This window comes from Lontra canadensis, unplaced genomic scaffold (genome assembly GCF_010015895.1).
Source record: "Lontra canadensis isolate GAN:19392208 unplaced genomic scaffold, GSC_riverotter_1.0 scaffold11, whole genome shotgun sequence".
NCBI lineage: Eukaryota > Metazoa > Chordata > Mammalia > Carnivora > Mustelidae > Lontra > Lontra canadensis.
This window is the reverse complement of record NW_022631005.1, coordinates 18929111-18943810: the sequence shown is the minus strand read 5'-3', so window position 1 is coordinate 18943810 and position 14700 is coordinate 18929111. Positions and strand designations below refer to the sequence as shown.

General features: G+C 33.6%; 1 protein-coding gene across 1 annotated transcript in view; it reads right to left on the bottom strand.

Moving 5' to 3' along the window:
* The window catches only part of LRP1B (LDL receptor related protein 1B), a 1927222-nt gene that overhangs the window by 809432 nt on the left and 1103090 nt on the right, over positions 1-14700 (bottom strand). Inside the window, exons 9-11 of the mRNA XM_032856138.1 lie at positions 12755-12926; positions 10296-10439; positions 4472-4708 (exon numbers count right to left, since the gene is read on the bottom strand). Coding sequence (XP_032712029.1) covers positions 4472-4708; positions 10296-10439; positions 12755-12926 — 553 coding nt within the window. The remainder of the gene's footprint in view (positions 1-4471; positions 4709-10295; positions 10440-12754; positions 12927-14700) is intronic.

The following is a 14700-nucleotide window of genomic DNA, read 5'->3' as shown; positions in this document are numbered from 1 at the left end:
TCTGAAGTGGATTCTAAGTTGGTAGTCATATCTTGGGGGGGATCGGAGGGTGTGGTGGGTGGTGGTAGTGGTGGTGATAGTGAGAGTTCAAAATATTACAATGATGAATACTAAATCATGTCCCAGGCATACTATCATACATTTCAAACCAACCAACTGGAGGAACTGTTGGATTCTAAAATCCATGGAGGGGGTATGGAGATGCTGGGGACAGAACTGAGCTGAAGAATTGGGCTTGATCCTTGGACAAGCAATAAGGCACTACCCTTTCACAGTATGATAACAGATTATCTTCAAACATGTCATTTGGAGAACATGTTTTGCACAGAAAGACTCCTACCCCTTCCTCTTGGCTACACTTCTGTTCATAATATCAGAAAATAGATCCTGGGATGCCTGAGTGGCTCAGTCTATTAGGTGGCAGCCTTCAGCTCAGGTCATGATCCCAGGATCCTGAGATCAGGTTCTCTGCTCAGTGGGGATCCTGCTTCTCCCTCTCCTTCTGCCTGCTGCTCCCTCTGCTTGAGCTCTCTCTCCCTCTCTCTCTCTGTGTCAAATAAATAAACAAAAATCTTTAAAAAAAAATAGATCCTATGTTGTATCCTGTCCAAAGTTATTTATTGTTTTCTAAGTTTATGGCTCTTGTAAATACCCTCAGGTAAAGGAGGAGTCTGAGGTGTGGAAACATGCACCCACTCCAGATCTCAACCAAATAGAACCTACCATAAAAAAATATACATAAGGTAGGTATAAAAAGCGTTTAAGAGCACAGGTTTTCTGTTAGTTCCTTTGGCTTTTGTAACAAATTATCACAAACTTGGTGGCCTCAAATCTCCAGTTTAATTATGGGAGCTATTGAAAGTACAGATTTTCTGTTATAGCTGCAGGCATTAATAACTTTCAAACTCAGGGAAAATGCTTTTAGTGTTTTTTTAAATATTTTAAAGATATGGAACAATATGAAAGATTGTTTTAACATGTCTTCTATTTGGATATATGTATCCCAGTAGAATTAATTTATATAGTTTAGAAACAAGTACTGCATTAACAGAATGCATACAATAATAAATTGAATAGTAAGTTATCATATTTACATTTTTCCCTTTCTGCTGAAAATGACAATTCATACTGCAATGAAAAATGAATCCTGGACAAGACACCCAAGAAGATAAAAGTGAATTTGATCTTATAAAGATCATCTATCTTGTCTTAGATAGTATAACAATTACAACTGGGAAGAATGGGTACTTTAAATTCCCTCACCACTTAGTCTAATTTGCCTCCTGTTGATAACACCTTTTACTTTTTACCACAGCATCCTACTTTATTTCCACTACAGCAGTTATCATTATCTTGTTCATATATGTGTTTATTTATTATCTGCCTCTCACTATTTAGATACAAACTAAATATAAAGCTTTATCCTGTTAACTATAGCATTCCCATCACCTACAATAGCACCTAGACTAGTGAAGGCATTTGCAGATTTTATTTACTAACTGGATAAATAAATAAATCAAAATAATTAATTAAAAGAAACAGTAAAAATTTTACAAAAATTATGGCAAGAATTCCAGAGAATAAAAACTTACAGATTGGAAATGCTTTGTCTTTACAGAAGTCTATTTTAATTAAGTTGCTAATATGTCTTCATTTCATAGACATTTTCAGTACTTACTGAGATAGATGTAAGTATCTCAATGGGAAAATTTTCCTTTATCTTTTATTTAACGACTGTTTTAGCCTACAAGATTCTACAGACTATAGGACATACCACCTTTAGGAAGTTTTCCATAAACCTCCGAGAGAAAAAAAAGTCAAAGAATGAATAGAGGTGGGCCTTTTTAGAAATGCTGTTGGTGTTTTCTTTTTTTATAGAAAGGATCTAAGCTTACATAAAAGATGTCCAAGATATTAATGTTTTATTTACAAACAGCAAAATCTTTATAGCCTTGTACTTCAAACTGTACAAATTTATCTAAGACTCAAAATTTCTACCAAGCTTACAAAATAATTTGTCAAGCCAGGCATTGTCTCCCAGTATTCAGGTTAGAGGGTGGATATCCTAGCTAAATTAGTGAACACACATAGAATTTCTTTTTTTTCTGATTTCAAGAATGATAAGTTGTCATTTTCCAAATACAACTTTTGTTTTGACATGTTAATCTTATATCATAATGTCTATTGTTATTCTCCACCTTTCCTCCTGGTAAGAAAAAAAGATTAACAAAAAGACATTAAGCTGTCCTTGCATAGGAATATCAAAATGTTAAGTATATTTCAGGTGTGAAATCTACAAATGTTCTCATAACCTTCATTCTGCCAAAGCAACACTGTACAGATGTGCCTGGAAGTCAAGTAGCTATTAGAACTGATCCCTGTTGCTGTGATGAAATGCAAAGACCAACCAATGTCACTGATAAGATATTGCTATCAAAGTTAGGATTATTAGCTGGAACATTCAGTCACAGCACAGGAACTGACACTTTTTGAAATGAAACCAAGAACCTTCCATGTTACATTTCAGTCCTTCGTGAAAATTTCTAGGTCAAAATCAGAGCAATCCAAATATATCTGCTTACAGAGAATGTGCAAGTCTATTGTCCTAAAATTGTCCATCTTCTATCACCTGAAATCACATGACAGAGAAAAGCAGGCAGACAGCCTCTGTCATTTCCAATTTAAGTTTCACTCTTAACTTAAATCTTAACTCTTGAAAATCTTAACTCTAATTAGCTCTCTAAAAAGTCATGGTGGCCTTAGATTGTCTTAAACAGTAAACTATAAACAACAACAACAAAATCAGGGATATTTTTCATTTTAACACTTCATTTGTCACATGTGGGAAGTGTACATTTTATCATTCAAGGTTTGATTTAAAATGAATCTGAATTGAATGAATGATCTCCTCATCCTACCCCATTCCCACAAAGTCAGGAGAGACCACCACTCATTACCACTCATGCTGTAATTTATTTCAGTCTGTCTCTGCTTTTATTCTCTCTCCTTCCTCTCTGCTCCATTCTGCCCTCCACCACCAGATTGATTCTCCTAAAATATCTTTTCAGTCATGTTATTCTTTGGCTCAGAAGCATTTCCTGCCTCTTAGCTGGGTCAGGATTTCCTCCAAGCCTGTTCACCTCACATTCTGAGTCTTTAATTTCATGACCTCTCACTTTCCACTGCTCCTCTGACCCTATTCCCTATGACCAAAACATCCTGTAACGATCTACATAATGTCCCTTTCATCCTCTTTCTGTAGTACTTGATTTTTTTTTTCTTTTTTCTATGGAATTCCTGGTGGCCGAAATATCCTCCGCTACCTTTTAACATTCTTCCTTTAAGATCTAGCCCAAATACCTTCTCCTGTACACAAAGTTCTCCAGGAACACTCACATAAAGACATCTCTTCCTCCCTGTGGTGATCCATTACATGGACACTCTCCAATAACAGTATATTTCTTTAGGTCTGATTTGAATTTAATTAAATTAAGTGTTGCAAAGCATTTACATTTTTTGTTCATTTATATTCTCTCCAAAGGTAGATTATGAACTCTCTAAAGGCAGTAGCCATGTTCTAACATTCCTTTTCTCTCCTAAGATAGCTAGCACAGTGTTTTTCAGCTAATAAACATATAATTAATGTTCCCTAAATCAAGGATTTTTAAAATATTCGAGAAGTGAACAGATTGTGTATGTGACTAAACAGGTCTAGAATCATTACTGAACATGTCTAAAGGTGACTGACTAGTAGTCAAATATTTGGTTTGCTTGATTATTAAAAATATTTTCTATTTATACTAAAGCTATAATATTGTGTTACTTAATGGGTTGTTCCTAAGCCATGAAATTTATAAAATACACTGTTTTAAAAAAGTATAGGCATTTATAGGCAATTTGTAGATACAGTCTTGCATATAAATATTTATAAGTAAAACTAGATATAAACAAGTTTCTCTGTGAATACAGATATTTCAAGGGCAACTCCAGAGAAGTCAGTTTAAATGATTTACAAAGTAAGAAACAATATGCAAGAAATGCAATGACAATGGGGACATTGATATTTTTAATGCACTTTGAATGACATGACCAATAGCCTCGTAAGAATCAAATATTACACAAGTCTCTAATGTCCTGTTAAATCTTATGTTCTGCCATATAGCACTATAAACATATAATTGTAAATCTACATTTTCCATGAAGGTGAATAAGTAGCTTAATTTAATTCCCGTAATGTTTAAAATGCGGTGGACAATTCCAAGTTCAATTTTATTAGGGAGGTTTTAATATTCTGGTATGTGAAAAACAGATAGAAATAATGTTACTGAGAAAATTAAATCAACAACTATTTTTAAATCAACAGTAAGTTCTTAGGTTCCAGTTGAAGTGAGTTTGACATATGTTGGATTTATCCTTTCACAGCGCTGTATCCCAGGGCAGTTTAGTGCTAATACTACATATTGTCACTTACCATCTTTCAGGATGGTTTCTCTCTCTGTGCCATCTATCTTCTGCCGGCCAATTAGGAAACTGGTGGTGTCAGCAAAGTAGATATAATTGGTTTCTGCGTGGAAATCTAAGGCACGAGGGTTTACCAGATTCTCTATGGGGATCATGTATTCATCAGCTATCTTGGTATTCAAGTCCATTCCTCTAACAATTCCTGGGCGTCCTTTCCCATAAAAGAGGAACAACTCATTCTTCGGTCCTGCAGAAGAAAGATTACAAACACAAACAACTGAGGCTGTCTAATCTTCTTTACACTGCAGAATGCCACTGTTTAATTAACTGGCACAATTAGCGTTTTTTAAATTCAATACCAAAAATTAAACTCTAAAATATGCCAAATGTATCTTGATGCAAGAAGTCCAGCTAATTGCATTACTTTAATTAAAACAGAAATTACTTCCGTGAATGGGTTATATTTAGTTAATTATTCTTTTGTCTATAACTGTCTGTATAGCAAAAACATGACAGATCATTGGATAACTGGTAATAGTAAAATGGACATTTATTAAAACATCCGGCACATTTAATTTTACAATTCATTATAATCTATCTAACACATTCTGTAGATACTAACTGTAGCATTCATTATGTCTGACAATGCTAAAAACTTCAGAATATTTAAAGCACCCTGCCTCAGAGTTTGCGTCTAAGGCTGTCAAAGGCAAACAAATAGAATCACATAGTATCACAAACGTGCAGGAGAATATATTACAAATGTCTAAACAAGTGATGTATTTATTTTTTAAGAAATGAAATAAAATGCCAGTTATAGCTTCACTTTTTTCTTTACATCTTAATTAGAATGTAAGAGGTTGATGTTGTCTGCCAGTAACTCTGATGTACAACACAGCCTTTATCAAAAATGAAACAAAACAAAACAAAACAAAAACAAAAACTCTAAACAAAAAACTATTTACCAGGTTAATATGCTAAAATCAATTGTAGTTTTTTCTACATAGTGAGTTGACTCCTTCAGACTTTCATGTGGAAATACACACTGTGCTCTTTAATTTCTAGAGCAATTGACTTAGTTTAGTTTATACAATTTGAAGAAAATACTTTTTTTTTTTTTAAGATTTTATTTATTTATTTGACAGAGAGAGAGAGATCACAAGTAGGCAGAGAGGCAGGCGGGGGCGGGGGGGGGGGTGGAGCAGGTTCCCTGCTGAGCAGAGAGCCCAATGCGGGGCTCAATTCCAGGACCCTGAGATCATGACCTGAGCCAAAGGCAGAGGCTTTAACCCATTGAGCCACCCAGGCACCCCATGAAGAAAATACTTTATATAAAAGGGAAAACATACTGAGTTTTAGTAAAACTGAGGATACAAATGACTCAATTATAATTGGGTAACAGTACCATAAGTGAGATTCTTAGCAAAGCAAGATAACTAAACTATAAAAAATTTGGAGAAAAAAGAGGAAAAAAATAAGCAATTACTTATAAACTCAATACCCTCAATACAAACAATACTGTCCATTTAAATATTTTCTTTCTCTCACTTTCTTTTAAAATTTATGTTACTGAATATTAAATGTATATAAGCTGATATTTATTATATTTTAGTATATTTTAAAAAAGCAAATTTCATGCATCTGGCAGAGATCTTAAAAATATTTCCAGAATACTGAAAGGTATGCATGTGCCCTAAACCAATTCTCCACTCCTTATTTTCTTATTCACCTTTCATCCCAAAGACATCCAATATCCTGATTATTTTATCATGTATTTTGTCAAGTTTTAATACATATATTACATGTATTTCCCAACAGTACACTGTTTGATTTTGCATGTTTGAATTATATGTGTGAATTCTTCTGTGAATTAATTTTATTCTTATTACATCTGTAATATTACCTATGGTTGTTATAGTCATTGTTCACATATTTCCACTGTTATATTATATTCCTTCATGTGATTATTTCAAACTTAATTAATTTATTTTTCTAATGCACAATTAATTATATAGAAGAGGACACTCAATTTTATATTCTGCTTTTATTATCAAATCTTAGCATCAAAATTATTTTCTATGTTGACCTATTACTTTAAGCCTTACATTCATTCTTTCAGTATAGTCAGCATATGATAATGTGTCAAACTGTTCCCAATTGGTTTTATCTTTTCATTATTATAATAATGCTGAGATAAGCATGTTTTTCTTCAACCTAGCATTTTACACATTATCTTAGATGATCTCTAAGTATACATTTCTAGAAATGGAATTAATGGTAAAGAATATTAACATCCTTCTTCCTCATTGCCCTCATAGCCTTTCAGTGTCCACCTACTTTCAAGAGTATTTTTTAAATAGTATCACATATTATTTAAAAGTAGTGATTTATTTGAAAATTAACATTTCTACCAATTTTATATGCATAAATATTTCATTTTTTTAAAAACAGAAATCTTAAAAAACATTAAAAATAATATAAAAAATAAAAATAGGAATCTTAGGGGCACCTGGGTGGCTCACATTGTTAAGCATCTGCCTTCAGCTCAGGTCATGATCTCAGGGTCCTAAGATCTAGTCCCTGTTGGCTCCCTGTTCAGTGGGGAGTCTGCTTCTTCCTCTCCCCTCTGCTCATGTTCTCTCTCTGTTTCTCAAATGAATAAATAAAAATCTTAAAAAAAAAAAAAAGGCATCTTAAAAAAACAAAAATAAAAATAGGAATCCTATATACACTTCAGTACCTCATTTAAAAAAAATCATATCTAATTGTCATTAAAGTCTTCAAAACATTATTTCCTTTTTTTCAAAGGATTTTATTTATTTTATTTGACATAGAGCAGGAGTACGGGAGAGGAGAAGCAGACTCCCTGCTGAACAGGGAGCTCAATTTGGGGCTCAATCTCAGGACCCTGAGATCACACCTGAGCTGAAGACAGATGCTTAACCAACTGAGTCACCCAGGTACCCCCAAAAACATTATTTTCAATGACAACATTAAAATTATTAAGAGGCATTAAGAGGCAACGATATAGTCAGCTGCTTACCTATTGTCGGATATTTAGATTGTTTCTGGGTTTTTATTATTACAAATACATTCACAATGAATTTGTTCAGTCAAAAGAAGGATAATTTAAGGATACTGTTAGTTTTATTTTTTTTTTAATATTTTATCAAATGTCTTTCCAACAGTGATATCAATTTCCAATTCTATTAACAATGTATAAGAACACTAGTTTCACCATACTCAATCTGTTATGATTTTTTTTTTCTTTCAAAGATTTTATTTATTTATTTGTCAGAGAGGAAGATCACACAAGCAGGAGGAGCAGCAGGCAGAGGGAGAAGCAGGCCTCCCACTGAGCAAGGAGCCAGATGATGCAGAACGCAGTCACAGGATCCTGGGACCATGACCTGAGCAGAAAGCAGATGCTTAATGGACTGAGCCACCCAGGCATCCAGCTAACATTTCTTTTTAATTGACATTTTCATTGGTAATTGATAAACCTAGTATTTCATTGGTTTAATGTATATATGTGTGTCCTTTTTCATATTTTTAAAGAATTTATTTGTTTATTTATTTATTTAGTGCAAATAGTGGAGGGTGGGTGCAGGGTGGGAATCTCAAGCCGACTCCCTACTGAGCGCAGACGACTTAATCTCAGGACTTAATCTCACAACCCTGAGGTCATGACCTGAGCCAAAACCAAGAGTCCGATGCATGACCTACTAAACCACCCAGGTGCCTGTGTTTTAAATAAGAAAAAAACAATTTTCCCATTGTTTACTTAAGACACTTACTTTTGTTATTCAATACCTACTTTAAAGTTTCTTCTAGTGTGTTTTCTTCTATGATAAACAACTGAAACTAAAAATTACGGTTCAGAAATACTCATAGAGCAATGGGTCTGGTGTTAAGTACTTAAAATAAGATCTATTAACTCATGCTTATAATATGGAAATGAAGGTGCCTTTTGTTACGTCTATTGGTATTTATCTGGAGGAGATATTGAATTTTTCCATATTAGTGTTCTTTGAGTTTTATCAAGCACAAGGAAGAGGGTGTTGTTTTGTTCTGTTTACCAGTAGGGAACTATCAGTTGTGGCATATTTCTAAAGCTAATAGTCATGGTGCAAGTTGTGGAAATTCCTGGGTATCAGTTAAAATGGTGTGTTTTTGAAGTTACCATTGGCATTTGTGGCTTCCTGATGCCCTGGCTTCTGAATGTGGCAGGTCTTCAGTTTTAAGCCAGGGTAGTTCAATGGTGGTTTTGAGGGATGTTCTGAGGACTGAGGACTGCTTCAGGATTATCTCTGATTGTGTAAGCACCTATTTATTTGCATTTGATCTTTTCCTGCTTAAAATAACTAGAATTGTCTCTGTTAATGTAAATGTACCATGATCAATACTCTACATTAAGGGCGATTGAAACTTAGGCAACTGTGATCCTATTTTTCTCTAAACATATGTATGTATGTATGCATACATGCAAATATGTATGTATATATGTGTAGATTGCATTTTTTAATGACATGCCATCACTTTTCAAGTGGTAGCCATACCAGTTTAAAGGCTGGTCACACACACACACACACACACACACACACAAAACTTCACTCATCTTGAGGCTTCTCTCATTTATCCAGATGATCTCTTGATCATGAGACCCGGCATTTAATACAAAGTTAGAAATATAAACAAAATACTAATATATATATTTTATCAAAGTGAAGCCTTCTGGGTTGTTATTTAAAAATATTTGTGCTACCATTTAGACTTAAAATTTTAACAAAATAGTGATCTAATGTCATAGTCCTCAGTAAGCACATGACAAGAAAGTCGAAGAGATGGCAAGACAGTGACCAGAGAGGGAACACTAACAGAAATAAAAAAAAAAAAGTTATAAAAAATTTAAAAACCTAAAAAATTTGTGAAGGAAATCATGTAAAAATATGTTTAAAAAAAACATGTTTACTGATTTTCAACCTAATAAATCAGAGATACATTAAAAAAAAAAAGCCATTGCTATAACAAAATGGAGACACAATGGGCACTGTAAAAAGCAGTCATCATAACTTTAAAAATTATGGTATTGAGAGACATTTAAAGGGCAACAGTCTCCACAGGGACATCGTTTCCATAAGGATCATTCTACTATATCTGATTATGAAGACCCAAGTAAAGACCTAAATTTAACTAATGTTGGGGCAACAATCTAAGTTTATAAAGTCATGTATGAATTATTTATTATTTGAATAAGAAACAATTAAATTATTCAGCATATTTCAAAAATAAAACAAAGATGTGTCTATTAGAAAGCTTTTCAATAAAATTGTTAAAGAGATTGATATTTAATTAGTTTAGCTCCAGTTACCTGGAAAATTAAATAATGAAATGAATTTCACTCCCCAGCGATTCTGGATAAGATGAAACATTATATTATGTGGATTTCTGTTGGACTAAACAACTACTAGAAGCAACTTCTTAATTCATGTAACAGAAAATATGGTCAACCAAATACTTGGACTCATTAGATCAAAAACCTTCTTTAAGGAATTAGGGAAAGGATCTTCCTAAAAATATACCCTAAAGTATGTTTCCCAGGGATCCATAAATTTAATGATTCTATAGCCTGATTCAGTTTCTCATTTGCATTATCACAAAACAAAACAAACAAAAAACCCTGAATACTGAGAAAAATAGCTGGTACATTTTGCAGGCAAATTTCACCTGTTGAAGTCTTATGATATTGCTGATGTTGATGTTGCTAATTAATAAACAAAAAATCTATTCTGAAGCAGTGGCTGCTGGCAAAATGTCTGATTTTAACAACATACTTTTGCACGACCTGCCATCACTTCCCAAGTTGAAGCCCGTCCTGCAGCGACAGGTCCGTGTTTTGTAACTGCTGCTGAGCAGACAGATGTGTGAGCATCCCCCGGGCATTCCATATGGATCCACTTCACATGCATGGCTTCTGACTACGAGAAATAAAAAACAGCACACTTGAAAATTTCCAAAGACAAGATAATTATGTAGATCAGCGGTATGTTGAAACGTTTGCAGTGCAAGGAGAGGGAATCCTACCACAAATCTTTATACCCAGCTATTTATTACCATAATCAATTGCAAAAAGAGTTTCAACCTCACAGAAGTAGAGGTAGGAATTTGCCAAAGTCCTCTTAAAAATATGTTTAAGAAAACAATTCTGTTTTTATATTAATTTAAACTGTTTACATGTAAGTAAAATATATTATATGATTTTTTGGATGCATGCTTGTTCTTTTTAAAAATACATATTTCTGCATTGCAGAGAAAAAATAAAAATAAAAATACATATTTCTTACAAATATAAAAAGATAACTGTAAAAATATGCCAGGTTAGGTCATTAAGCAGAGAAAGTATTTCTTTTGAAATAATCCATTATATGGGCACTTAACCTAGAAGATATAGGATTCAGTAACTATCTTTATTGAGAAGTCCTGAGACTTTTTTTTTTTTTTTAGTTTTGAGTCCGTTGCCATTTTGAGAACTCTACCACAAAGTGAATGTGTGTGTGTGCATGCATAAATTTCAAAAGGAGTATGCTAGTTTACATGTGGAGATTAAGACATAGAAGGATATTTCATGAATGTAGAAGTTAGAGAAGGAAAAAAGAAAAGGAAAAGTACTGTGTGAAGAGAATGAGAAAAAGATGAATTAAAAAAAAAAAGCTGTGGTAGGAATAGTATCAGTAATATTTTATATACTTTATAATATTTCTTTTTTGATCAACACTTGAAATTGTGACAAATAACATGGCAATTTTCTTTTAATTTAATAAACAGTTATGCTTTTAAAAATTGTGACATGTTTGTTTTGCATTCCTGATTTTCTAAATGAAAAGCTCTTTAACCCCCACTCTTATCCCCCATAGCCTATTGTCAACACAGTAGCCATACTGATTCCTTTAGTCAGTCATATCATGAGATTCCTCTGCTTAATGCTTCCTAAGGACTCCTCATCTCAATAAAAGTATAAGGAGAAGGTTCTAGAATTATCTCTAGGGCTCTACTTATTATAGTCCTCCTTCATTTCTCCAGACTCATTCTTCTACCTGTTTTTCCCTTTTCCATTCTGCTTTAGACACACAGGTCTCCTTGCTGTTCCTTGAAAAATCTAAGCATGTTCTTCCGTATGGGTTTTGTGTTTGCTAATCTCTTTACCTGCCATGTCTGTGCCTTACTTCTTCAATTATTTCAAGTCTTCATTTAATTTCATTATTCCAGTGGGACTTCCTCCGACCATTCAATATAAAATTGCAAACCACCCTCATCCCTGAGACTTCCTCTATGCTTTATTTTTCTCTATAGCACTTAATCTTCTAAAATAATAATAATTTACTTGATCATTTTAAAATTATGTTTTCTCTGTTGGGATGCAAATCTCATATAAGCAAGAATTTTTCGGCTGTTTTATTCACTTCTGTGTCTATACAATAATGTCTATACAATGTTTCTGGTACACAGTAACGGTCAATGAATAACTGACAAATAAATAAATCCTAACAGCAAACTCTAATAAGGTTGCTTACAGAATTCCAAATTTAAATGTGCTGTAAACAGATTTGTCAAAATACATTTTCTCAAATAAATCTATGTTAATATTTAGATAATTCTAAAGTAGTTTCAATTTGAAGCACAAAAACGGGATGAAAATTTGGGTTTGGTTATTCTTGTATGTCACATTATTCTATATATAATTGAACATAAATTGTATTGATGAACAAAGATCACTAACTTACTATGCAAAAATAACTAGTTTGTATCTTTAAGAAATAATTAGAAACATTACAACCTCTCATTAAAAGTTATTTTTTAATTAATTTGTATTAAAGAATAACTAGGGTAAGTTAAGAGATCAGAATGACTGCAATAAAAACTGGGTAGATATTCTAATAGAGTCACCTGATTTGAAATGTCTCCCAAAATGATACCAAAACAAACAAACAAACAAACAAACAAAAACTTTAGCATCTTAGCATCTGTCTACACACATCATGATTGAAAGCTCTTTCCTGAATCTAAATCTAGCCATCATTTCAATTCTGTGGTTGTAGAAACAATTCACTAGGAACTGAACAATTTGTCATTTAGACTTGTGCAGGGAGTGCTATTCCATTTTATCAAGCAGACATGCACACTTTTGCTATCAAAAGAATTTATGACTCACCCACCTTAATTCCATGCAAAGTACAAGGACCATAGCCCATTCAGCCCACCATTTTAAAGGCAATGAAGAAGTCTTGTGTCTTACCTGTTGGTTGAGTTCTTTTTTGATAAATTCGGATTCCTCGAGCATTTTCCATTTTAATTAATGAATGAATATCTGTGCCATTAAATCGGTTTATCCTTATGATATTGAAGTTATCAGAATTGGTTGCATATAAATAGTCTTCAAACACAGTTATGCCATAAAGATGTCTGACCTATATGGAGGGGCAAAAATAACTATGATTTTTAATTATGCTGCTTTCAACTTGAAAGAAAAACTGATTGCTATTTACTACTGTGGGAAAATTCCCATAGTAGGAGAGTCACACACATATCATCATTTATTTTCTCTCAAAGAATTAAACATTTTACTAATTTAATTTTTTCTCTGAAAAGAAAACATTATGCAGTAGTAGATAAAGCAGTTCCAGATATGTGGAGAATTTTATTCATGATTCATTAAGAAAACATGTTTAGTAGCTACTTTTCAAAGGCAAATGAGAACAAAACTTCCAAGCAAACTCAATAAGATGCTTATGGCAGTGTTCTATAAAATTTGAGATTTTTTTATGGACTGCTTGTTCATATAGTCAGGAGATACAAAATCTAAAGTATAGCACCGGCTATGTAAGGACTGATGAGAAAAAACCTTTAAAATTTATTTTATAAGTTCAAAATCCCATATATATATATATATATATTAAATCCCACTTTTTTAAGCCACTAGTTACATTTAGATGAATACTTGTCCCAGAATGGCAAACAATAAATAATGAAACTATGTATTTGGAATAATTTTTTTAAAAAGACAGCACTTTACTCAGAAATCACATGTTTCTAAAGCCTATTCATACTGGAAATGTAACTAATAGCACTTGAACAATATAACTCTCCTAGGCAGAGGTCCTGGGAATTGAGTGGAGGATTGGACATCTTGCAGTCATGGCAAGTTTTGAGTAAAGCAGAGGAAGAATGAGTTGACTCATTTTCTCATACATGCTAAGTACAATGCTTTTTAACATTCCTCCTATTATAGTTAATTTAAAATGGTTCTGTGTCGGGGTGGGGTGGGGTTATGATTCAATTTGCTGTAGAGATTCTGTTGGAAAAATCTTTCACAATTCTTTGGCATTATATGGTACTTTTAGTATAGATTTGTAGTTAAGAGAATTTGAAAAAGTATGTACGGTTTGACTGTAGGAATTTATTTTTTTTAATATTTTATTTATTTATTTGAGAGAGAGAGGGAGAGAGAGAGCAAGGTGGGGGTAGGAGCAGAGGAGGAAGGTGAAGCAGAATCCCACTAACCAAGGAGCCGGACTGGGGGCTCATTCCAGGACCGTGATCATGACCTAAGCCAAAAGCAGAAAATTAACCAACTGAGAAATGTAAGATAGGAATTAATGAGGAGCCCAAAATAAAGCCCAAATAATGTTTTGCAGCGTAAGGGTCATTCCTCAGTGTGTGTGTGTGTGTGTGTGTGCATGTGCTTTTGAGTGTGTGTGTGCATGCATGCACAGGTGCATGTGCCAGAGAGAAGGGATGGCGGTGTCATGTGTTTATTTACTAATATCATTTGCACATAAGCTGACATCATATTCCCTAGATAAATCCAAACTCAAATTTGACTTGAGCAAAACTTTTTCCTATAAAAATTGCAAGTAAACTCAATTTTTCCATTACAATTAATCTCATGCCTGTTTTGCCCAAAGTTTGGAGCCAATCATCTGGGAGTGTGGTTGTGGCATACCTACATTGGTCTTTACATAATTGCCAATCCACACCCAAGAGGGAAAAGCACAGCCACAGAAGGGACAATTGGGCAGGGAAGAAAATATGAAATTGTACTCACTGTCCCTGTTCCTTTCTTCAGAAGAGACTGTTTTCCATAAAGTAAGTACACTGTTGCCTGCTCTGCTACTCCTGACACAGGCGGGAGGAGCTTAGAGTTGTGGCTAGACCATTCTGCCTACAGTACAGATATTTAGA